The sequence below is a fragment of the Cricetulus griseus genome (genome assembly GCF_003668045.3).
Source record: "Cricetulus griseus strain 17A/GY chromosome 1 unlocalized genomic scaffold, alternate assembly CriGri-PICRH-1.0 chr1_1, whole genome shotgun sequence".
In the NCBI taxonomy this organism is placed as follows: Eukaryota; Metazoa; Chordata; class Mammalia; order Rodentia; family Cricetidae; genus Cricetulus; species Cricetulus griseus.
The window spans coordinates 272,502,251-272,528,782 of NW_023276807.1; the positions used below are offsets into that span (position 1 = coordinate 272,502,251).

The following is a 26,532-nucleotide window of genomic DNA, read 5'->3' on the forward strand; positions in this document are numbered from 1 at the left end:
ATCCCTCCATTCAATTGTTCCATTTTAAATCATGTATTGCATAAGCAAACAGAGACCTAACTCTCTCCATTGTAATTATGCTTCTCATTTTTAATATGGGAAAAAACTCTTTTTCAACTAATTCCTTCCTTTAAGAATTAACAATAGACTAACCAAATCTGCTGACAGTGTCAGTGAACTGTTAGGCATAGCACTTCTGATCTGAGAACGTGTGTGTGTGTGTGTGTGAGCTGAGAGTGTCAGCTCGAGGAGAAGGGCTGTGGGAAAAGTCCAGAAGCCTCCAAAGTTTGAGTGACAGCTGACTACTTCATAGAAAAACCATAACCGAAAATTCCCAAAATCACTCAAAGATTTGAGGAGAAAACCGAAGAAAACCTAGCCAGTAGGGCAGGGACTCAGGCGGGAGTCCCACCTGCTGTTCAGGCTTGGGCTCAAAGTGGCCTCAAAGTGGCATTTTTGGGAATTCACACTTTAATGTTGGGTGCCAATTATAACATGATGAATAAGAGACCTAGAGATTGTTATTGAGGTTCAAACTTCAAGCTGAAGATCAGAGAAACAAAGCAACTGAGCCAGTAGATCTTCCCTCTACCAAGGTGAAATGGCAGTCCTGTCTGCATGAATCATCAGAGGCAAAAAAACCTGCTCTGAATTCGTGTTTCCTCCTTATATTCCTTTCTCTGCCTAGCCATAACTTCCTGTCTCCACCTCCCCAGTGCTGGGATTAAAGGTGTATGATCCCAAATTCTGGGATCAAAGGCATGAAGCTCTGTTACTCTTCACTCTTGTTTAGGCCAGGGTGAACTTAGAGAAATCCATCTGCCTGTCTCCTGAGTTCTGGGATTAAAGGTGTGTGTCACCACGGCCTAGTTTCTTTCTTCAGATATTTCAGGCAGTCTTTATTAAATCATAAATGGTGTATCACCACATTGTGGAGCTACTTTCCTCTTTCCACTCTAACACATTGTTTTCAAACCTATGTGAAAAAGTCCCTTCCCTCCTTAAGAAAGCACAGCTCATTATTTTGAGGACTGGGTTGTTTGTTTGTTTGTTTGTTTTTGTTTTCTGATACAGGGTTTCTCTGTGTAGCCCTGGCTATCCTAGAACTTGATCTGTAGACCAGACTGGCCTTGAACTCAAGGAGATCCACCTGCCTCTGCCTCCTGAGTGCTGGGAATAAGGTTCATGTCATCACCACCCCATGAAGGTTGGAGTTTTTAATTAGTGTCTTTTTTTGGGTTGAGTGTAAAGAGACACTAGATGTGGAAGAGTGACCAGAAAGAACCTGCTTTCTGCTCTCCTGTTTGCACTCCAGCAGGAGAGAGGTGTAGGGTGAGAAGATGTAACTACTGTGCTGTGTTTACAGGACCTTTCTTTTTTGTCTCTCCCATGTCTTTCATGCTGGGGACCAGACCTGGGTCCTTGAATATATAAAACAAGCACTCTACTACCCGGCTACATCCTCAGCTCTCTGCCTCATTTCTGACATCTCTACTTGAATGCTTTGGGACCATTTCAAAGTGGAATGACCCAGCTGGAACTCCCAGGTTTCTGATATTTGTATACTATTGCTGAAACAAACACACAAACAAAAAATAGGAGAATTGATAATGATCACTGCTGTGTTTTTGGTTTCTCATTGCTTATTAATGAACAAGTCCTTATCCTAAAAAGTTTTATAATCTAGTCATGTCCCTTCACTTAATTTTCAATTCCTTTGTGAAGTGTTTAAAAACCCCATTCACTAGTAACTGTTCTGTTTGACCCTCATGAGGTTTGTCGAGGAACAAAGGACTGGTAGATGTAAGTAGTTGTCCTGAAGATGCTCAGTTCCTAACTGTGATTATGTGTTTTCATTTTGTGTGTGTGTGTGTGTGTGTGTGTGTGTGTGTGTGTGTGTGTGTGTAGGTGTGTGTGTGTGTGTAGGTGTAGGTCAGAGGACAACTTGCTGGAGTATTTTTTCCTTTCTGTTACATGGGCTCTGTGGTTTGAATTTGGGTGGTCAGGCTTGGTGGCAAGTACTTTGATGTTCCAAGCCACCATTACATCATCCTACCCTGTGTAGCACAGAGACACTGTATAGACTGCCCGGGTCAGGGCAGGAGCTCTGAGACTGGAAGATTGTTTTGAGTTATCTGAATGCCTCATGTAATCACAGGGGTTCTTTTAAGGAGGCATAGTGGCAAAGGGAGTGGGGAAGATACCAGCAAGAAGTCTCAGGATGTGGGGCTGGGGTGCAGTGGCTAGCACTTTACAAAACCAAGGGCATGTTCTCCTCTTATGCCTTCAGGAGTGGGAGCTTTGAATTAATGATTTGAGCATCAGGCAATGGGAAATGAATATAGAAGGGATGATTTCCAGTGTCAGGAAATCTGGCAGTGACTCAATAGTATTACCATATCAAAGAAAGAAGTCCATGTGACATTCTATGGATGTATAGAAATTACAAAATGTTTATCCTTTCACTCATGAAAAATTAATGTATTTGAAAGTGTTTGCCTGACTGGCAAAATTAATTTCTTCTGGACTATTATTTTATTTGTTGCTGAATTGTGGGTGGTTTTCTTAGTTTGTGGTGAGGTGTGGAATTTTGATCTGGGCTTTATTTGTAAAGCAGGTTTAAGTGTCCTCCCTTTCATCACCTCCCCACCCCTTGCTTCCTGCTCTTTGTTTTTCTCTTTCCTGGTTTTTCTCTCATCCTAGCTCTGTCCCCTGCCCCTTCCCCTAAACCCCAAGACAGTTAACAAAACAACCAACTCAGTTCTACTGAGGAGCAATTTCCTAGTGGTCTTAGTTGGCATTGTGCATGACAGTTCCATGCCTGGACCTTAGGATCATGGTTGTGAACACGTGTGGCAGATAGTCACAGAAAGTACTTCTGACTTTGACTCCAAAACTGTAGGAGCTGAGACAGAGCAGCAGCTGCGACCTGCCCCTTGCGTTTGGCATTACCTGCTCTGAAGACGATGCTTATAGATGGTTAGTATTGCTCATTGTCATGTGATTTTTCTCATTTTGACTTCATGAAGTGTTTGCCATTTACTTTTACTCATCTGTGTCTGTCATCCTGACTTCTGTGGACTTTACTCACTGCTGTGCCTTTGAAACAGAAGCTTTTCAGGTGTGAGCTCACCGTGCCAGTCCACTTTCATGCTGCACTGTAAGTTGTGAAGACATAGAAAAAAATGCTGAAAATACATTGTGTTTTTGCTTAATATCAATGATCAGTTTGTAAAAGTTATGCAGTTGGAATTAAACTTGTAATGAGATTACTTACAGGGCTTACTGAGCGCTAGTGAGTGTGCTTTTCCCCTTTGGACTTAAGACACTCTGGATCTCCAGGCGCTCAGTCCCTTTCTGCCTGTCTGTGCAGTTTCTATGTGGCCATCATGGTGGATGCCTGGCTGGGGCAGGAGAGCTGTGGTGAGTCCTCCAGAGGGAGCCAGAGCAGGAGGTTGTACAGTAGGGCTTTCTAAGAGAGAGAGAACCCCATGTGTCAGGAAGGGAAGTGTTATGTTTGGGTGAAGCTGCTTACCAACAGTATTGGGAAGTCTTGTACTCTGTTGACAACTGAGTGTTGAGTTCTCCCGTGAGTCACACATAGAGTAATTCTCAGGTCTGTGCTCTATTCCCCAAATGGAGATTACACATTGAGTAAAGGAGGCTTTATAATTAAATCTAGACAAGTATCTTCCATGAACTATTCTAATTAAGTGTTATAGATCCCGAGGCTGCACTGATACGGCTCAGCTGGAAAGCTTTCTAAGCGGTAAGGGGATTAGGTTTCAAAACTACACAAACCTCTTTGTAAGGCTCCTCGTATAGATGGCCCCCAGCTTCTCATAGCCGTCTTAAACATTCTTATTTTACAGTTCTGCAAAAGTGATGCAACTTAAGCAGAGACCCTCAGTCTAGTTCTGAATCTGGATGTTTTCCCAGGGTACCTGTGTGTCGCATGAACCTTTCCCACCCCCCTTCTGATGCTTGATAGTGGCAGAAACTGGAGCTCTGATTAGCCCTGAAACCAGGAGGGAAAAGAACCAACACCCCACAGTTTATGAGAAGTTAAGCTAGGGTGTTCTGTAGGTTAGGTGTTACTATGGTTTGTATTAGAAATGTTCTCAAAGGAAGTGGTGAAAAGGTTAGTCCGCTTGCAACTGTTTAAGGGTGTAGAGACTTTGAAGAGCTGGGACCTGGCAGGAGGCTTTCCATCTCTGGGGACCTGTCCTTAAGGGGAGAAGGCTCCTCAGCCCCTTCTTTTCCTTCTTGCAATCCTGGCCAGGAGGTAACACTTTGTTTCACAATATATTCCCATAGACGAAACACAATGGGCTGGTTGATCATAGACTGAAGCCTCCAAAACCGTGAGCCTGGTTAACCTTTCTTGTTAGGAAGCCGAGCCATCTCAGAGATCATTTATAGTAATGGCAAGCTGACAGGAGTAGTGAACATTTTCCCCTTTCTGTTTTTGTTTTTGAGACATAGTCGCATATATCTCAGGCTGTCCTTGAACTCACTGAGTAGCACAGGATGACCTTACACTTTGGATCCTCCTGTCTCTGCCTTTTAAGTACTGAATTACAGTCATGTGCCACTACGCCCAGCTTACGCAGTGCCGGGGACCTACAGGTGCTCTACAAAATGAGCTATATTTTTAGTTCTTTGAATGTGGATGTGTGTGTGTGCCATAGCGTGGATGGAGGTCAGAACACAGCTTTGGGGAGTCAGTTCTCTCCTTCCATCTTGTGGGTCCTGTGGATTGACTATGCCTTGCTTACTGAACTATTTCACCAGCCCTTTAATACACTTACAACTAGTGGTATCATCTATTTACAGTGTGTTTATTGGTATGTAACTCATCATAAATGGAGAAACATTTGCAATTTTTTCCTCTCAATAACTTATATTTTCACATACCAATTTTATACATTAATTTGTCATTTTGATAGTTTCATATTTCTGTCAGTTAAATATGAAGATTGTAGTTCATATTTAAAGAGCTCTCTTTTTTTGTGTGTGCGCCTCAGGTCAAGATTCTTATTTGGCATATAATTTCCATTACATTAAATATGTTTCCATCAGAGCGTACCATTTGAGATCAACCTTTAAGAACATCTGGCCTTCTTCAGAGGCTGAGGTTGGAGGATCTGAATTTCACAACTTGGTCTACAGAGTGCGTTTTAGACAAGTCTACAATTCACATACAGTGTCTCATAAAACACACAAAAGAATCAAAGCAGTTTGACTGTTATTAGCCTAATGAGATCAGATTTGTGTACCTACTTTAATTCCAGTTAACTGGGTTCTTTATTAATTGGCATATTTTTATTGTACATATGATGCATTCCATAAAGACATCTTTATCTAAGTGTATCATCAAAAAAAAAAAAAAAAGAATATCCGGCCTTGTTAGTGAGTGCCATAGAAATTGGCTATAGGTTTTATTTAGTTTTTTATTTACTTGAGACAGTATCTCTCAATGTAGCTCTGGCTGGCCTAGAGGTCACTATGTAGACCAGGGTGACCTTGAACTGATGGAGACCTGTCTGCCTCTGCTTCCCTAGTGCTACATTCTGGCAAAGATTTGGGCTATATTTAGTGCATGTCCTGGAAATTTGAGTTGAATTCAGAAGTATGAGTGAGTTCATTAAAAGGTAATGAGCTGAGGGCTAGAAAGTATTAAGAGTATTTGTTACACTTGTGAGTAGATCTGGGTTCAGCACCCATAGGGCAGCTCATACAGTCCTTAACACCTTCCTCTGGCTCTGTGTGTCCAGGCACACTGGCAGTGCACAGAAACACATACAGGCAAAAGACACTTATACATAAAATAAGACTAAATCTTTAAAAAATACAAATCACTATATTTGTCAGGGGTGGTGTATCACACAGGCTTAGGCACGGTTGCTGCTCTCTGCTGTCAGAGTATTTACATGTAGCCGCTATGCTAGCCACCTTACATCACTGCGATCCAATATCCGAGTTGTAGTCCCAGGATCACAAAATACCAGGACTGGAGGCATTGAACTGTAATCCCAGCACCCAGGAACTGGAGCAGGAGGATCAGAAGTTCAAGGTCATCTTTGACTGCATCCCAGGTTTGAGACCAGCCCAGGATGCATGAGACCTTGTTTCAAAAACAAAAACTAAAAACAAACCAAAACCAGTTAATATAAATATTTTAAGAGTGAACACATCGTTTCTCCATTAGGTTGAAATTAAAGTGCTCAGTTACCTTTGGTGTAGGGATGTTCCTCTTAGTAGACTATAAGTTGATGTAAGCTTTCAGTTATTTAGTTTCCAGTACTTACATGTTCAGGTATTTTCTTGCAGAAGCACAAAGTATGTATACAAATTAGCATATTCATACCAGAGGCTTCTGCAGTTTTTATAATACCTGCAAATTAGAAACCACGTTCAATATTGTGAAAATGGTTTAATAGCTTGACGTCTAGATTATGAGGAGTTTTGGGTAGCATTTAAAAATGGAGGTAGACTGTTCAAAAAGTGATGAAGCAAGGTGCAGAGTGATCCACAGTGTGGGTAAGCTATACGAAGAAAACTAAATGCAGAGTGGAACACATTCATGCAAAAATGCTCATGGAGGCTGGGAGGATACTAGAAAGGCTGGGAATAGCTGAAGGGTAGGAAATGGGACTGAGAGATGTTGAAAGGACCGTTGAGTAACAGTTATGGTTATCGATGGTGTTTGTTCCCTTACCGCCTAAGCTTTAAAAATTGATTTTAATCAAGCTAGTAAATGCACGTATAAAACACTTGAGTATATGAGTTAAGAAAATTATAATGTCTATTTCCTGCACTACAAACACGGGACAGTGGTATTGTCTTGTGGGGCTGTAGCAATGGCTTTGGGATGCCGTGACTTTTGGTGACTACCCACATCTTATTAGAACTGTGTGAAGCAGTGCAGACTTGTCACTGTGGCTGACCTTTCAGGCTCTTTCTCCTTCCTTTGTTTTTCTTTGGAACACTGTGTTTCTCAGCTAGTGTCTTACTTTTTACTGTGTGATACATCTCCTCAAATGTGCACTCCTTCACTATTTTTTTCAGTAATGGTCTTGGTATTGCTACAGAGCCATAGAGTTACATGTGGACTTTATTATGGTAAATGACATAAAGAAGTTTAACATTTCATTCATTTTGAAGTGTCAGTTGTGTAGTATTAAACACTGATACTCACTGCCATCCATTTCCAGAACTTTATTGAGTGTAGATATGTTGTATAGACTCTCTCTCTTGGTTGTTGGGTGTCTTCATGGCCTCATATTTGGCTGTTGCTACTTCACCCAAGGGGCTTCTACAGAGGTCTGTGAGCCCCTGTTTTTAAGGCCTTTGTCTGGGGAGAGATGATCTCTCTGAAGAGTTTTATCAGTGTGCAGTCAGAGGGTGTTCTGGGCCAGCAATCCTGGGAGACCATGAAGCGTGTTTGCACACCTGGTGTCAGTTCGTCTCCGTGGAAGACTAGTCTTCATTGTTATTTTCTCACTTGACATTTGCTTTCAGCCCAGAAAGATTACCTTCTGTTTTCATTATTGTATTAAGTCTGTCTCCAAGATCAAGGGAGATCTGATTTGTCAACTCCAAAGGCTACTTGAAGTCCCCCTCTTAGGGACTGGTGAGATGTCCCATTTGGTTTCCCACATAAGTGCCTGGGGTGTGTGTGGCCCATGTCTAATCCCAGTACTCTAGGTTCAAGTAGAAGACCCTGCCTCCATGTATAGAAGGTGGATGGTGATTGTAGACTTCTGACATCAACACACATCCACCCAAACATGCGCACACTGACAACTTGTGATCATACATGCCAATTTGGCCCCAGTTCTTTCCCAACAAAGAGTCACTAGAGAATGCACAGCACCTGGCCTCCTTTCTGGGCCTCTAGTTGGCTTATTCTTCCCTTTCCCCACTGACCAATTCCAACTTCTTCCATTTTCTTCTACCATCATTGACTCCCGTTTCCTTGTATTAGAAAACTGCCTTGTCTTTTGCTTCATAGATAAAAGAGAAACTTCCTGAGGCTGGCCCCTTTAATTTAATAAAACTGCCCGCACTTGTTCCTCACCCTGACCTTGTTTTGTTTGCTCCTTTCCCTTGTCTGTCTTCTGCTCTCTCCGCTCTCCTTTAGTGTTTTCTGGTTAAACCCTGGTCGGCCCTCCTTGTATGGGTGGTGAGCTCCACCCTCTGCCCTCTCCTGCTCTTTTTGAATTGCTTCATGTACCGGCTATTCTTAGTTCCTTATTTACATAGTTTTCTTCTCAAAGTTTTCCTAAGTTAGCAAAAGAGAACAAACCCATACCTCAGCCTTCACTCTGCTTTTTCTAACTCTTACATCCAGGTACTAGTCCCCACCCCAACCCTGTTGTTCCTCGTACATCTCTGTTTCCTCTTTGCTGTATCCCAGAGTTCTCTTGTCCCCTGTGCACCTGCCAGGGGAATTTAGTGTCTGCTCCTCTTCCTCCACATCTCTCTTTTTCCTGTTGTGTCTACAAAGAGCCTGTAGTATAATACCTCCAGTCCTGTTCCCCCATCATCAGCACCTGCATCCCTTCAAGACACACTCTGAAAAACAAAAGCACAACAATAAACAAACCTGCTTCCTGTTGGATCCATCTCAATTATCTTTTTGACATAAGAAAAGGGCTGTAGAAAATGGGCCAGGGGGCTGCGGAGATGGCTCAGTGATTAAGAACACTGATTGCTCTTCCAGAAGACCAGGTTTGATTCCCAGCACATACTTGGTGGCTCTCAACCATCTGTGATTCTAGCTCTAGGGGATCCTACACACTCTTCTGGTCTCTGTAGACCCTGCTTGTACATTTTATACATGCAAGCAAAACACTCACATATGTGAATTAAACTAAAAAAAAAATCGCCAAAAGTTTTGGGTTTTGTAGCTGTTTTGTTCTCTTCTTCTCCTCCTCCTCCTCCTCCCCCTCTTCCTCTTCCTCTTCCTTCTCCTTTTCCTCTTCTTCTTCCCCCTCCTTCTTCTGTTTTTTTTTTTTTTTTTTTTTTTTTTTTTTCCCAGACAGGGTTTCTCTGTGTAGCCCTGGCTGTTCTTGAACTCACTATGTAGTCCAGGCTGGCCTGCTTCTGACTCCCAAGTGCTGTGATCAAAAGTGTGCACCACCACTGCCTGGTTGTTCTTGTCATTTTTTTGAGTTGAGATTTATACTTGGAAAACTATCAAAGTCCTTAATTCTACCCTTCAAAATAATCATGAATTAAACATGTTACTTTAATAAAATGTAACCAAAGCAAGTGCAGAGATTAAATTGTCTTTTTAGAAATAGGAGTTTATCTGATTGCTTGAAAGTAATTCTTTTCAATTCCTCAAATTAAGATTTGTGTAGTCCACTTTTCTTTCTTCACTTTTCCAGTTCTTAGTAGTTTTCACGTTGGTAATGTTTGAGTTAGAGTTGGTAGATCCTAATGTCTGGTTGAGTTAGGTGAGCCTTTCTGGTTCTGGTAAGAATCCTATCTAGTCTCCATTTTGTGAGTCTGTTGGTGTTGTGGAGAATATTTTGCCTTGAAAGTTATCACATGGAAGACTGTTGAGGAATATTTGTTCAACTATGTAAACATGTGTTGCATTTATGTTGCAGAATATTTGTTGAGCTATGTAAAGATGTGTTGCCGTTTTACCTTGCTTGTCTATGGCACCTGATTGGTCTAATAACAAGCTGAATGGCCAATCGCAAGGGAGGAGGTATAGGGAGAACTTCCTGGCAGAGAGAGTAAGAAGGAGGAGGAATTTAGGCTGGCGTAGGGGTGGGGGAAGAAGGAGGAGGAGGAGATACCAGGGGCCACCCAGACATGGAAGAAGCAGGAAAGTAGGACACACAGAATGAATAGAAACAAGTTAAATTAAGTTAAAAGTTGGTGGGATAAGCTTAAGCTAAGGCCAAACATTCATAATTAATTAGTTCCCATGTCTTTATTTGGGAGCTCGTTGGCAGCCCAAAGAAAACCCCAACTGCAGAAGACACACGTATTGATGGTCATCCTCCTTATTGAGAGATACAGACATGAAGTCTCTTCCTGTTTCAGACTATACTGGTTTAAAGGTATTGAGAGCTTCCATTCAGACCATCCCATTTTAGGCTAAATATACTACCTCGATAAACATAGGGGTTATTGTAATATTTCAGCATATCTCATTCGTTTTAATGGATTTTTTTTATTAAGTCAAAGTTTTCAAAATTTAGGCACCAGTCCTAACTTGTCTATAGCCACACATTTAAGTAATTAGATTTGTGTGGGGTGTGTGTGTGTGTGTGTGTGTGTGTGTGTGTGTGTGTGTGTGTTGCTGGGTATTGAACCCAAGGCCTTAAGCATGCTAGATAAGCATACTTTTATTTTCAAAAAGACAATGGGAAGATGATTCTTTTTCAGTCCTGTAAGTTTAAAAATAACACCCTTGCACCCAGACACTCACTACTTGGGAAATAATAGCCTGATCCAAACAACTCTCCTACAAAAAAAAAAAAAAAAATTAAAAATTAAAAGTAGAAAAAATCTGTGTGTGCTTGAATATTAACCAGCACTCTCTTTCGAAAAGCACTTTGTCTTTGGATGTGGGAGAGGTCTTACCACCACATGTTGGTCTTTTGCACCATAGCAAATCTTGCTGTATTATTTTGCTTCCGGTTAAGTCTATGATTGTTGTAGTTTTTCTTTTCTATTAAATTACTTAAAATTTTGTTTTTCAAGATGTTGAAGTTTTTGAAACATAAAAGCTTTTGTAAGCAAAGTCTCTTCAGAATGAAGAGACCAAGGGACCTCACCCACAGAAAACAAGCAAAACACACAGTCTTCCTGACGACAACAGCAATGTTGATAATAGCAGATCTGAAATGGTCTGAGAGGAGCAGAGAAACACAAAGCTGAGCACAAGCCAGGCAATGATAAATAATGGGAGAGAGCCTGCTTCAAATATAGGATATTCCAAAGCCCCTTTCAAGCAAGGCTGCCTTTCCTTGCAGTTTGTGCCATTAATGGAGTGTATATATTTGAACATTTTGTGTTAAGATATTGGCCTGTAACCTCCTTGATCGGGTTATCATTTACCTTTTAATATGCAATGACCTTTCCACTTAACTGGAAATTTTTTTACTGAATAAAAAGAATTCTGATGTTTTTCTAAAAGGCCATGTTCTAAGTTTTCAGCTCTCATTTCACAAAGTAGTTTTTAAAAATTAGTTTAGAAGTAGAGATTAGAGACACTGAAGTGTTTCCTACTATAGATCCCCCTCCACTAGAGAAATGGATCATAAATGTTCAGGTGTTTGTTTATACCCAGTTTTATGTATCTGCCTTTCAAAATAATTATAATCTGATTGTGAGTTTAAGCTGTAAAATTATTAGAAGATGCCAGTTGAAAAATATACTAAGATAATTTAAAATTATAAAATATAATTATAAATTATATAAATTATATAAAATTATAAAATATAAAAATAAAAAGAATAAATTCGTTTTGGAATTAAACAGTTCCTCTTTCACTATCAAATGCCTACCTAGCCTCCTCTTAAGCAAAAACAGATAGACTAAAATAATGTAGAGTGAGTTGTCTTAAAAATGGAATGCACATGCCTGAATTTGAATAGATTGAAGGATTACAGCACACATTGTTTTTTTTTTTTAGATTAAATGTAAAATGGGCAAGGCTCGGATGTGAGAGTATTTAAATGTTTCTCTGAATTTTCTGGTTCATGTGTTATGATATTGAAGTCTTTAGTTGTGGGCTTTAATTTGAGCCTGGTGCTGGCCTGATGCTCTGGAGGGATACTCACGGCATCCCTGCATTCAGTCCCTCTAATTATCCAACGTCCTGGGGAGCTTGCTCAGAACTGTGCATGAATGTGCCTGTTATTAAAATATCGGGCAACTCTGGATCCACGTAGCGAGGTCATTTTTGATATCAGATTTATGCATGGATGAACCGAAGAGGGGATACAGGTGTGTTACAGAAATTCCTTAGTTAGGCAGTGGGTGAGGCATCCGTAATGAAGTCTTGGGTAACACAGACCTTGAGCCTTTTTTTTTTTTTTTTTGTGTGTGTGTATTCGAAAAGAAATTCGATTCTCTGGGTAACTGTGAAACAATCGGTTTATGGGTGGTTGTAATTCTTTTCAGAGAGCATCTGTTAACGCAGGGATTTGTCGCTTTAGGTTCACGTGAAAATGGCGGATGAGGCTGTCTGTGTTGGCCCAGCTCCCACCAGTCAAAGCTACCTCAACATGGATGCCATCATGGAAGCCATTAAGACAACCAGGGCCCAAGCTGTGAGTCTGAATGAACCTGTCTTCCGCAGCTGTCTCATATGCAGCGAGCAGAAAGCTGGAGTTTGTATTAGAAAACATAGAAAGAATGATTGAAAACGCCGTTGCAGTTAGTGTGTGTCTCATGAGTTAAATGTGGCCGATCCGCTACTGGAAATCAAAGGCTTTGTAGCATCTGGCAGTGTTGGTGGCTGATGCCGCAGGTGGCTGCTGGGTTCAGCTCTCACACCAGGGAGCGGCTTCAGTTCAGTTCCACATTTGCCAGGAAGAAAGAAATCCCAATTAGTTTTGAGTATTAACCCTTTCAGTGTAATAAGGGCATTAAGAACAACAACAACAACAACAAAACAAAGCCCCAAACTTGTGTGATATAAGCAGGTTCTGGGAAGACTTTAAATTTCAATCTAGTCATTTAAAAATCGTTCACACTCATTTGCATTGTTAGAAATGAAAACAGTGTATTTGGTAATTATCTCAGTTTTGTTAGTGTCAACAAAATGCTAATAGCATACACTGGTAAATCCTTTCTCCCCACCCCTAATTTTTTGTTGGAAGGAGTGGAATCCAAGAAAACAACAATAAAAAACTAGTTTCTGACATCAGGTATAGTAATTTTTGATTTTTGTTTTTTAACCAGAGAACTGACTGTACATTTACTATTAAAAGCAGAGTCATCAACACAGTTGTGTGAAAACAGCCAGCACCTGGCACCATCCTGGATGGACTTCCTTACTGCTCTGCTCATTTCTTTAGAAAGAAATACTTAAACAAACAAACGAATGAACGAACAAACAGGAAAACCCTAGGCTATGACTCTATATTGTCATATAGATGCTCACAGCATCTTAGTGTTTTTAACAGGAGAAAAATGTGTAATGCCACTTGTCAGACACACAGTTTCCCTGGTATTTCCCATTCAAATGAAATGGTGGGGTGAAGGTCTTTCCCTATTGTGTAGTGTTTAAATTATTCTATACCATGTCCAAGTCACTTGGCTTGGATTCAAGCATCAGATTTGTGGTTGTTTTGGTTCCCAATTGCCTCCTTCAGGAATCTGACTTTCCTTTTAGTATTTTACTATAAATTGTTCCAACACTGACTGATGTTGGTGTGACTTAGGGTTGACTGTGTAATAGAGTGAAAAATGACTTGACTGGGACACAGGTTAGAGTGTACACTCTGCCTGGTAGGGAAGATAACATAGAGTGATTTGAATGACCAAATTTGGAGTGAGGAGAGAAAGAACAGAAACCAAAAAGGAAAATTAATAGTAAAACAACAAAGTAAAAGTTGAGCCAAACCTCAAGTGCAGTTTGACAGAGGTTCTAGGGAGTGTTAGAACACCTTCTGCTATTGGGAATAAGATGTACTATGTGGCTTAGAGCTTGGCCTCATCCACCCATCTATCCATCCATCCATCCATCCATCCATCCATCCATCCATCCGGTTTCTCTACCTAGTGCTGGCTGCCCTGGAACTCACTATGTAGACCAGGCTGGACTCAAATTCCAGAGATCTGCCGGCCTCTGTGAGTGCTAGGGCTATAGGCTTGTGCCACCACATCTGGCAAGTATGGCCTTTATCTCTAAGAATGGCTGGCTGTTCTTGAAGTTTTCATCTATTTTGCCCCAAGTCTGTAGATCATAATTCTCTGACCCACTAGCCCTTGTGAAGTTCTCTAAACTTGTTGACCAGCCTCAGGATAAGTCAAGTGAGTTTCTGTTGGCTAGAGTAAACAAGTGCAGCTGGGCAAGACGTAGCTGCCCGGAGACAGAACAAAGGAGGAATTTATTCTCTACTCAGAGAGGTGCAATAGAACTGGTCAGTGAGGAAGTCACCTTCAACACACTGGAACAGTGAATACCTTGTGGCTCAGGCAGATTGACAATATGATAAAGTTAAAAGAACCTTTCCTTTTCATTTCTCAGGTACACCCAGGGTATGGATTCCTGTCAGAAAACAAAGAGTTTGCAAGGTGCTTGGTAAGTCTGTAACAAGCCAGAAATGAGACAGAGCTGTTCATTATAGAATTCTAATTGATTTACTGACTTCTTGATAATTGTTAAAAAGTGAATGTTTTCATTCTGTAATCCAGGCAGGTCTTGATGAGCAACTATAAGAATGGAAAAGAGCCAGGCGTGGTGGTGCACGCCTTTAATCCCAGCACTTGGGAGGCAAAGGCAGGCGGATTCTCTGTGAGTTCAAGGCAGCTCCCCCCCACCCCCCCAGTCTACAGAGCGAGTTCTAGGGCAGCCAGGGACACACAGAGAAACCCTGTCTCAAAAAAACCCCAAAACCAAGCAACCAAACAAAAAGAATTAGAGTCACCACTCTGATCAATTTGTTACATTATTTGATCTTTGAGTTTTAAAATAAAAAATTTCAAATTTTAAAATGTAAATGTGGGCTTGGTGGTTAAGAGAATAGATGCTGTTGGAGGAGACTCAAATTTGGTTACTAACATCCACATTGGGTGACTTATAACCTCTGGTAAATCTAGTCCTGCAGAACGTGATCTGCCTCTTCTGGCTTCTGTGGGCATTTGGAGTCATATACACACACTTTATGCAGACACACATGCATACACATAGTTAGAAAATAAAAACGAATCTTTAGGTAAATAGGTCAGGTTGTTCATTGACTTGTACAGTTGTTTATTGTTATACCACGAGCTTGGAAAACTTTTGTGGTCTGAGTGTTACCCTCATAGCACTGTCCTCATTAGGTAAATGAAACTATATTTGTACCAAACTAACTTTTTAAAGATATATTTATAATTATATTCAAGATGGCACTGAAATCTAAGGTTTTTAGGAACTAAAATATGATTAATTAGTGTTAAAACTGTTGTGGTGATCGGGTCAATTATGTCAGATACTAAAATATCTTATTCTAATCTGCTAGACTTCTTTTCCCCCACTTTGTAACTTGTATTTTATTCTTTGGAGCATTGCTTTATGAGTGTAGTTTTCAGTTTCTAGATGAAACTCAAAACTGTCTAAATTTAAGTTGGAACAGTGATTTAGATTGCAGAACTATAGTCTAGAATGTTTATAGTAACTTAAACTCAAATGTTCTCACATAATGTAGTCTTTTATATTTACATTTGTATAGATAAAATGTTGGAAAACATTTGGGAGACAAATGCATCCTGCTTTTTATAAATAAAGTTTTATTCAAACCCACTCATGCCCCTTCATTTATATATGTGTCTATGGCTGCTTTTGTCCTTGACAAGAGAGATGACTGACCTGCTAAGCCCTAAAATACATGCCATATACTCTTTTTGGAAGTTGGTAACTCCAGGCATAGATGAATTATTGACACTCAGGAAAGTTAAATGATATGGCCAGTGTGGTGATTCACGTATCTAGTCATTGTGTTGGTGTCTCTATTGCTATGATGAAACACCATGATCAAAAAGCAAATTGCGGAGGAAAGGGTTTACTAGGTTTACACCAGGTGTAGCAAGCATTGTTGTCGGACTTTCTTGGACTGCCAGCCCACAAACAATGACCTGGAGACTTATTATTAATTACAAAAGCTTGGCCTTAGCTTAGGCTTTTTCCAACTAGCTCTTATAACTTAATTACTTAACTTAATAACTTAACTCTATTAATCTACGTTCTGCCACGTGGCTTGGTTACCTCTGTTCTGTAGCATATGTTCGACTTCTTCAGAGTCTCTGGCAAACTCTGTGTACCTGGGTTCCTTCTCCTCTTCCTCTCTGCCCAGAAGTCCCACCTACACCTCCTTCCTTGCTATTGGCTATTCAGCTTTTTATTATACCAATGACAGCCACACAGATGCACACGGTGTACAAATATCCCACACCATTTCCCCCTTTTTGCTTAAATAAATCGGAATTGTTTTAACTCTAATGCAGAAAAAACTATATACAGTAAGAACAATTATCATGTAAGACTTACATTCACAATGTTCAGTCCATTTGAATTTGGAGAAATTACTCCATTATCTATCCTATCTTGGTGAGTCCAAAGTTTTATACCTAAACCATTTTCTATCACAACTTGTATCATCATCCTAAAAATAACTTTTCAGATCTAAAAACATCTTCTTAGATAAACAACTTAAGCTTTTATGTTTCTCAACCTTATAAACTTTACCTCTTTTTTTTTTTTTGTCTGAATTTGGTAACAAGGAAAACTATATAACTATCTAGTCTTCAATCTCCATCAGAGACCCAAGAAGGATAAAACATTTCTTGAGTAAACAGGAAGTGTAGAGCAAACTTTCAACTTTCAAAACTATAGGGACCACAGAGACATTTGGCTGTCTGGACAGTCACCCACGGTTCCTCTGCAATGTTGGGGCGTCCGTCTTTGGCCTGCAGGCTCAGAGTATCTGATGGAATTTTCTGTGAAGCAGGAATTTTGAAGGGCGGTCCCTCCTTGTCTTGGCAAAGTTTGGCAGCTGCCTTCTTTTATGTTCTGCTTGTCCAATTTGGAAAGCATACTGTCCACTAATCAAGGCGAGGGCAATTCCTTGCCCAGTGGCTAGCTTTGCCACAATGAAAGCAAACTCTATATGGAGGTTCTTCAATACCCATCATCCTTTTTTGAAGTAAATTGTTGCTGCCTGGAGTAGATATGTCTCCCTGTCATGAAAAGCCTTATGTTATTAAAACATCTTAAACACCATATTCTGTAGGTCTCTGAAGTATTTAAAGACCATCTATCTAAAATGTTCCTGTTTGACCTTTAAAACATACCTAACATGGCTACACATTTGATTGTTAGAGATGACTAACTACTAGTTAGTTAGTATTTCTTAATTATCCTAAATAGCTTTCAAGGACTAGACTTTTACATTACATTTTTAAATGAGCTGCATAGGTACAATACCTTAAACAAGAGTAGAAACATATATACAGTATGTTCTAACCAGAAATAACCTTAAATTTGCATTAATACATAAAAATCCATATGCAAAATATTTAAGATTAGTAGTTTCTTTTTTACTTTAAAAGTAGATTCAATAATCTACCCTTTTATCTTATCATATCCCCTTTTTTCTTTTCAGAACAAGATCCTGAATCTAATCTCTTTTGCTTAGCTTTCTCTCTTACCATGACCAACAACAACTTGCAACCAACCCCCCCAAATGATGATAAACATCTGTAATCCATTGAACAACCAAAAACCACCCATCCCATCTCTTAGGAATGTGGTCATCATGTTCTCTAGACTGCTTTTTGTTTTCTGTGGGTGATGGCATCTCTAGTGAACCCTGAGAAAATTGAGATAATGGTCTAGTCCTGGGAGAGCTAGCTGTATTATTTTTTGTTTAGTCTGTGTGTGATGTGAAAGTGTAGAGCTTATCTGACTTCTTGTCTGGAGTAGTTTGTGAGGCTGGAGCATTTCAGCTAGCAGCTTTGTTCTGGTTGCAGAATTTTGCAGACTCTGTAACAGAGGCATTTTGAGACTACTTGTTTTCATTTGTGTGCAGTTCATTTTTTATTTCTGAAAGCACATAAAATTTTAATGGTGACATATATGTCTGTATTAACACAAGCATGGAATGTGTGGTGTGCACAGTCAGCTGAAGAAGATTTTTATGTTTGAACAGGTAAAAGGCATTTGCTAACTTTATAAGTCTGTTTGGACTGATAACCAAATGAAAGGGTGGCAGGTAATAATAAGTCATGAGGACTCTATAGCTAACAAGATTTATCATGTCTCATCCAAGTCACAGAGCTGTTCCCATGTGGAGGGATCAACATATACATCACCTGTCCTGTAGTTTTTCTTGGCTTTTTCCCTTTATGTCTGCAGCTAAGATTTTCAGGAGGTTTCCCCAATCAAATCTAATCTTCATTAATTTTGAAGGCATCCATAGCCTTGAAACAATAGCACCTCTCCCCTGATGCAACACATTTTTTGACTTCCATTCTGAAGATAAGACCTTCTTAAAATAGATAGGTTGGTTTAATTTAGCAGTGTCCATAATCCAATGTCACTCAGTAGCTATTGCTTTTTGTTTATTTGCATTTAAAAAATTCAAAGTCAACAAAGCACCACACAAGATCCAGACATCCTGTGTATTTCTCTTATGTAGCCTTTTTCCTTTTTTATTTCTTTACTCTCTTTTTGAATGCTGTATTATTTTAAACTATTTCTTGTAGAGTGAGTAATAATTGGTATTAATAATAAAAACCCAGAGACAGATATTGGGCTTAAAGCTGAAGATCAGAGAAGTGACCTCTACTAATGCTCAGACCAAAGGGGAGATCCGCCAAACCTCAGACTGCACTTCACTGCATCGCTACTCAGATTGCCTCCCCACCAAACCTCAGAATGCAATGTGTTCCTACCTCCTCCTGCCTTACATTCTTTTCTCTGCCCAGCCATATCACTCCTGTTTTCATCTCCCTAGTGCTCGGATTAAAGGTGTGTCATCCCAAGTGCTGGCTGGGATCAAAGGTGAGCTCTGTTACCTCTTTAGACTTATTCACTCTCTTTTAGCCCAGGGTGGTCTTGAACTCTTAGAGATCCATCCTCCACTGTCTCCTCCTCTGAGTGCTGGGATTTAGGTGTGTGCCATCACTGCCTGGCCGCTATGTCTGTGGCTAGCTTTGCACTCTGATTTTCAGGGAAGCTTTATTTGTTATATCAGATGCACAATATCACCACAATTTATTTTTTTATGACTGTCTATACAATTTTCATTTGTTTCTTCAACAACTGAGCACATTTTATAGCATACTGTATCTTTTTAGAGGTGTGTGTGTGTGTGTGTGTGTGTGTGTGTGTGTGTGTGTGTCTATCTGACTATGTCTGTGTGTCTGGAGCTGGCTTTATTAAGGAAGGGCCTATAGTGTTCTCTGACTGCATGAGACAAACTATTAGATGGCAGTTAGGCCTTCTGCCTTGTGGCTATGGCAGCTCGGCAGCAGCCAGGAGCTGTGAGCATCTGCCTGCCTGAGAGACTGTGGGACTAGCAAGCCATGTTTGGTGGGCTGAGCAAATAAATCATCGTGAGACATCAAATTTTTTCTAAATAAAAATGAAACAATAGCTTCACTTATATTCATGTTAGAGACGAGAGTGTAGAACAACCCACTGGAAAGGAACACAAACCCTACACAAGATATGGCTATTTATGGTATAGTGATAACAAGGAAGGCAGTGTACACGGGTACTCTGAACCACCAGGATCCCAGGTGCTTCCAAAGACCTAGCTGAATCCCCAGAAAGAACGAGCCTGGTTCCTCCTCGCCCTTTGTCCTACCTTTCTATGTACCTGGGTACAGGTATTGTCCTTACAACCCACTACCTTTTTTCTATCTTCCTGAGTTTTTGTTGTTGATCTATCTCCCCCATTTCCCTTTACCAACCATGCTGTTCCTCTACCAAGCATGACAACACGGTGCTGGCAAGTGGGCCAACTCTCTGCACATGCATTCCACACTGCTCAGAGCAGAGTGGCACCCTTGACTTTTCCAGCTGAAAGTCACTGTCTGTGTGCTAACTTTTCTGTATCTTTCTAATGAGATGGATGTTTTCTGTCAGATTCTAGAATACTAAAAAAAAAAAAAGAAAGAAAGAAAGAAAAAGAAAACCATTTCTTACTGGGTATATCATCCTTTGTGTTATGTTAAAATTGTTTCCATTTTCACCTTGCTGAAGCCTTGGTTTTTTATCAGTCTCTGCTTCCTCTTTATCTGTTCTTGTGATTCCAACACAGTAAGGTCATTGAATGTGAAGACTTAAGTTTAAGAGTTAAAAGATATTCAGCCTGCAAAAGTGCTTTTTTAACCCCATCACAAAAAAACTGGTTTGGTCCCAAAAGACTGTTAGTATTTTTCTTTGCTTTGACAATTCATAGCTCATAATTAATTAAGAAGCCCTCTTCCTTTTTTGTGCACATCAGGGCAAGATTCATATTTGGCGTATAATTTTCCTAACATTAAATATGGTTCCATCAGAGTGTACCATTTGAGATGCTCTTTTAAGACTCTCTGGTCCTGCTGGTGAGGACCATAGAAACAACACAAAGGGAATTGACTATAGGTTGTGTTAGGTCATGGAACATTGTGGGTTTTTTAAAAAATTCTTTTATATCCTTAGAAATTGGCTAACTTCCAGTGCCATTGTGGTAGATTGCCACATTGGTGACAATTTTTGGTGAGAAGACTAGCAGATTTTAAATCTATGTGAGTGTGTGTGTGTGTGTGTTGGGGATGGATTCCAGGGCCTTCTGCATACTTGTTTATTGTCAAGTGTAATTTTATTAGAAGAAACATTTGTACTTTCCAACTTAATGTTTTATGTAATGTCTTTGACTGCTTCAATATTTTCTGAATATATGTTATGTATTTGTTTTAGATACCATTTGATTGCTGAGCACAGCAGTACATGCTTTGCATCCTAGCACTCGGGTGGCAGAGGCCAGTTTGTCTCTGTGAATTTGAGGCCAGCCTGGTGTACATGGAGAGGCCTAGGCCAGGGCCACATAAGGAGACCATTCATACAGTGAATGACTGGCATGATAGCTTAGTGTGTAAAGCATGTTCTGGCACGTCTAATGATCTCAGTTTGATCCCTGAGACCCGCAAGGTGGAAAGAGAGAACCAGTATCCTTCAAGTTGTCTTCTGATCTCCATAAGCGTGCCTCTACATATATACACACTTGCATAGAAAATAATTAAATGTCATAAAATAAAAAATGAGAGCATGCAATAAGCCAATTTCCCAGTACATACAAGTATGTGTCCTATACCTTCATAGGGATATAGCATCCCCGTGGTAGAACACTTGATGAGGCTGTAGGTTTAATCCTAAGTATAGGCTCAAAACCTCAAACATATTTTTCTTTTTTAGATTCATTGAGTATATACCTGTGTGTATGTATGTATGAATGTATGTATGTATGTGTGTTGGTTCAAACTTGCCACAGTGTGCATGTAGAGATCAGAGGACAACTTGTGGTCGTTGGTTTTCTCCTTCCTCCATGTGAGTTCTGAGGGTAGAACTTTGGCAGTAAGGCTTGTCAGTAAATCCCTTTACCTACTGAGCCATTTTGCTGGTTCTGATAATTTTTTCCTTTCAGTTAACGACAGTGAGATCAGATTATGTGATTCTCTATGGCACATGATTTGGATAAAACCCTGCCTTTTTGTTGTTTTGTTTTGAGACAGGGCATCACTATCTAGCCTTGGCTGGAACTTGCTACGTAGACCAGGCTGGCTTCAAACTTGTACAGATCCACTTGCCTCTGCCTCCCTTGTGCCATGACACATCTTCATAGGCAACCATAAGCATGCCTATGCTTATGGGGAAAGCAACTGCTGGGGAAAGCAACATTCCTCGAGTTCCTGCACTGCTGTAGTAGCTCTTGCTCTTTTTGGAGTCCTGGTCTGACTTCTCTTTTTGATGCACTGTAACCCAAAAGAGGAAACCATAAACCAAACCCTTCCTTCCCTACATTGCTATCAGTAATGGTGTCCATCATGGCACCAGAAAGCAAATCGGGCCAGAAACATTTTGCCCATTGTAGATTCAGGCTTGTTGGTGCCACTGTCACTTAGATCTGTCACATGGACTTGCTCAGACACTGGGGCCAGCGACTGTGGACAGGCACTAATGTCTTCCCCCCAACATTTCACATGTAGACATTTCAGTGGTGCATAGAAAAAGAATTACATGTATATTTCCATGCTGAAATGTTTTGCTATATTTGCTTTTGTAATGTGTTTGTCTTTTCCTATGTTCATTTATCAATACTCAATTAAGTGTACCCACAGTGACTTACTCTTTGCTTAGGTTCATGCTCCTAACATCATAATCACAAGAGGTCATAGAGATCAGGAGAAAGCATGTGTCTTTGAGCTCTAAGGATTTTCACGTGCCCCTTGCTTCTCTCCTTCCTGCCCTTCCCTCCAGGCAACTGGGGTCCTGTTCATGTAATCATTGTAGGTTGTTTGGCTTTGCTAGAATTTTATTCAGATGGAATTATACAGGATGTGTTCAGTTTGGATGGGCGCCCCATTTTCTTTGCTCAGCAAACTTATGTGTAATTCCTCCATGTTGTAAATACCAGCAAGAAATTAATTTCATCTTCTTTCTGAGTCATACTGTCTCATATGGGTAAGTTGGTTTTACTTGTGATCCCTTGTACTTTGCTGGACATTTGGATGCTTCCCTCCTTTATCTGTTACAACTGAGCATGCTCAGAACACTTGACCTTCTGACATTCGCTTTCAGTTCTGTTTGATGAACATTTAAGAATGACTGTAGAGTAAGTGTTTTTATCAGAATCTGAGTGCTACTAGGTATAATTGTACAATTCTGCTAAAGGTTGCTCCATATCTTTGCCACACTTCTGTCTCATCATGGAGCGGTGTTTTACTGTGGTTTTGACTTGGGTTTGTTTGATGATTAGTGATGTTAGCAGGGTTTGTAGTTTTGTTATTGAGTAAATGGTGTAGAATTGTTTGCATTCTGGCTATTTTGTCTGATATTTACATTGCTAAATGTTCTCTTACCGTGAGTTTCCTCATTGCTTTTTCACTGTAACAGAGGGTTGTATCCCGATAAACCCAGTGCAAGTTGAAGACATCGTTAGGGAAAAATGAACTAAATCCATCTAGCCTGCCAAACATCATGGTTCAGCAACACAAGGCATTGTAGACGTCCAGTGTTTTCCTTGTGGTCCTGGAGGTGAACAGCATAACAGGATTGTTTTGCAGGTTTCTAGAGAGCAAACATCTCCATTTGTAGTCCTTACCAAGGACTGGCTGAACACAGGCTGTGGGCCAGTTGTGTTCATGGCTTGTAGGGAAAGCTTTTCTGAAAAGACTGCTGTTCATTGTGTGTTATAAAAATGTTCTAATTATGTAAGTCATGGTGACTTACATAATTAGCTTAGGGGTTTTGTTATTGTGTTGTTTTACTTTGGGCTAAAGTAAGAGGTGAATGCTGTATGTTGATATTTACATTAAATCTTCAAATATAATGACATGGTTTCTGATTCTCATGCTAAACTTTATGAAATAATCTAGAAACAAATATTGTGAACCACATAGAAAAATGGGGCATGTTTCAATTATAAAAATAATTCATTTTAATCTTCCTTAATTTGTTTAAAACTTTTGTCTTTGGCTAGAGGAGTCAGATAAAATCATTTTCATTTGAACATGTATGTCATCTTTTCTCTCATTAGCATTTCTGATTTATTTGCCTCAGACATTATATGCAGAATTTGGTTGTTTCTCATCGATGGCTAAAGGTGAAAATACTTTTTATTCTTTCATATCAGGGCTTTCAGTGGTCCTTGCTGTGTTCTGTATCTTTGACAAGAGAAGTTGCTGAGTTAAGATTTGAAATTCTGGGGGCTGGAGAAATGGCTCAGAGGTTAAGAGCACTGACTACTCTTCCAGAGGTCCTGAGTTCAATTCCCAGCAACCACATGGTGGCTCATGACTACCTATAATGTGATCTGGTGTCCTCTTCTGGTGTGCAGACATACATGGAAGCAGGATGTTGTATTCATAATAAACAAATAAATAAATCTAAAAAAAAGATTTGAAATTCTGGAAATCAATGTAGAAAGGTCATCTTGAGAAATATCCCATGTTTTCATGTTGTTATGTTAATTTTAATACAGTTTTATAGTAACTCTTTGTTAAAATTGATTTTTGTCCATGTATTTGTATCTAACCCCTAAGCCTAGAATTCAGTAGGGAAGGTTTGCAAGTGAAAGCAGTAAGTTGAAGATTTCAGTGGATCAAATGAAGTAACATTAATTATCACTTTTCCATGTGGCTGGTGATTCTTCGTGGCCAGCCCTACGTTCATTCTAAAATTAAGCTTTAAGTGCATGCTGTCTAAAACCAGCAGAGAAGCAGAAATAATGAGATGACACTGGGCCTTTGTTTTTGAGTGGACTTTAAGAATATTATTAGTTCCAGAGGCGCCGGTTGGAGACAGTGTTTGGCATGATGGCATGTCAGGGAGAGGGTGCGCTTTTCTCTGCATGCCTTTCTGCCCAGCATTCCTGTGGTGTGACTATACAGTCTGCATGCTCTCAGCTTCTCCTTACAGCTCCTTACATACCAAGTTGGTTGGTTGTAGATGTTAAGAGAAAGAAGAACATGTTATAGGCTAAAAGGATGTGTTGTATTTCCTAACCACAATGTTTTATTTGTAAGGAATTGTTTTGACTAATTAATGACAGCTCTTACATATATCATTGCTGATAAAAACGCCATAGTTTAGGGAAAACATGTTGAGTGTGAAAGCAGGATTGATTACATGCCTGCACTCTTTATGTGAATGATAGTACATTGTGTTAGTGAAGCATAGGTGGGCGGGCTCAGTGCTTGGAATCAACTGACAATGACATAATGTTTAGAAGGCTCAGTTGTTTTTAGTGCTGCTGAAATCCAAACTTAAAATTAGTTTAAAAATAATTGCAGAAGCCGGGTGGTTGATCCCCTAGGGATCCATTATAGTGTAAAGTCTAGTTTTGATTATGTCTGAAGTTTTTCATTTAAGAAAATTTATAAAAGGAACCACAGTGTGTTTCCACATCTTCTGCCGTGGGCTGCCAGACTGGCACAGGAGATATGAGATTTAGCAGTAACTCATTTCAGGCTTGGGGACACTAATACTCCCTTCCACTTCTGGTGCCAGGTCATTTTAGTCATTGTCTTTGATATGTTCCCCTGTTGTTAAAGATGTAAGCTTCATCCTTTATATGTTCAGGAACAGAGAAATAGTACAGAATTTTGTCATTTTTTTTAATTGCTAGTGAACAGAAACCAAATGAACTCACGAAGGACATGCTCTTTCAGCTCGAGGTGTGTCATAAGCGACTGACATTATTCTCATTGGGGTGGGAGGAGACACACAAAAGGGAATTGCCCTGTATGATGTCAGCTCTTAGAACCAATCCCCACCCCCCTGGTTGTTCAAAAAACTTTATGCAGCTGGGCATTGTGGTGTGTGCTTGGAATTCTAGCACTCAGAAGGCGGAGTCAGCAGGCAGAGTTAAGGCTAGCCTGAGCTATATGTATATATGCAGTGAGACAATGTCTCAAAAGCCTAAGCAAGCAACAACAAATGACAATGACAAAATCCCAGAGTTTAATTTAAAGCAGTAAAGCACTGAATCCCAGTATCCCATTAAAACCTGTATGGTTTGCACTCCATGCCAGTCAACTGCTTCTGCTGAGAGACTTCTCCAGGCTGTGTTGCTAAAATGTGTGCTTGGATTAGATAGAACAAAGAGAATTACCATCATCTTCAGGGCCAGATAGCTGCCACAAATGAAATACTGAATTGTGAGTCATTTGTGTTTTATATATAATAGAATAAAAATTTGAGAAATGTAGTCCTTATTTTTTTCATATTTCCATATTCTTGTTAATCCTTTGGTCTCATAGAATAACCATTAACACTTGAGGCAGCTGCGAAAAACTGATGTAATAGAATTAGCGGTAGCTTCCATTGACGGTGTGAGAGCGAGAGCGAGCGAGAGAGAGAGAGAGAGAGAGAGAGAGAGAGAGAGAGAGAGAGAGAGAGAGAGACATAGACACGGAGAGACAGAGACAGACAGAGACAGAGAGAGTATATTTTCCAGGAACCAAACAGGTGAAATGACTTGAATTCTCCTAGAAAAGGTTAAGAATATATATAGAAAGCTTCAGTGGGTAACAAAATTGCAAAGAGACCATTATTTCATTTACTTACGTTTCATCCTACTGGAAAAGTGTAGAGAGCAGGAAAAGAGCATGCATTGGTGCCAGTCCCTGAGAGGGACCCACAGTGCTGGTCTCAGGTCTATCAGACCTGTGCAGCTTCCCGGATCTGCCAGGTGCTTTTGGTAAGAGTAAATGCAGTGAGAGACCATGTCACTGAGAGACCACATGTAGGACACACCAGGTAACGTACATTCAGTGCTCACAGGCCGGCAGAATAAATAGAAGTATAAGCCTGGCCCCAAGGCTTGAACTGGGCTGGTACATACTTCACTTTCCAGGGACACTAAGCCCCCTCCTCCCGCTCCTTCCCCCAAACTTTCTCTTCTGGTTGTATATCCAGGCTTCCACTTGCTTTCCTGGGCTGAATTGCTACAGGACATTCCATATCAGGGGAGGTGATGGGAGGTCCTTCTGTGTATATGTTTCTCTTATTGGTTGATGAATAAAACACTGTTTGGCTAGCAGAGGCAGGAAGATAGGCAGCACTGAGAGACGAGGAGAATT

At 40.2% G+C, this 26,532-nt stretch overlaps 1 protein-coding gene across 1 annotated transcript in view; it reads left to right on the forward strand.

Annotated features, from left to right (window-relative positions):
• The window catches only part of Pcca (propionyl-CoA carboxylase subunit alpha), a 301,422-nt gene that overhangs the window by 32,842 nt on the left and 242,048 nt on the right, over positions 1-26,532 (forward strand). Inside the window, exons 5-6 of the mRNA XM_027388941.2 lie at positions 12,192-12,305; positions 14,231-14,284. Of these exons, the coding sequence (XP_027244742.1) occupies positions 12,192-12,305; positions 14,231-14,284 (168 nt within the window). The remainder of the gene's footprint in view (positions 1-12,191; positions 12,306-14,230; positions 14,285-26,532) is intronic.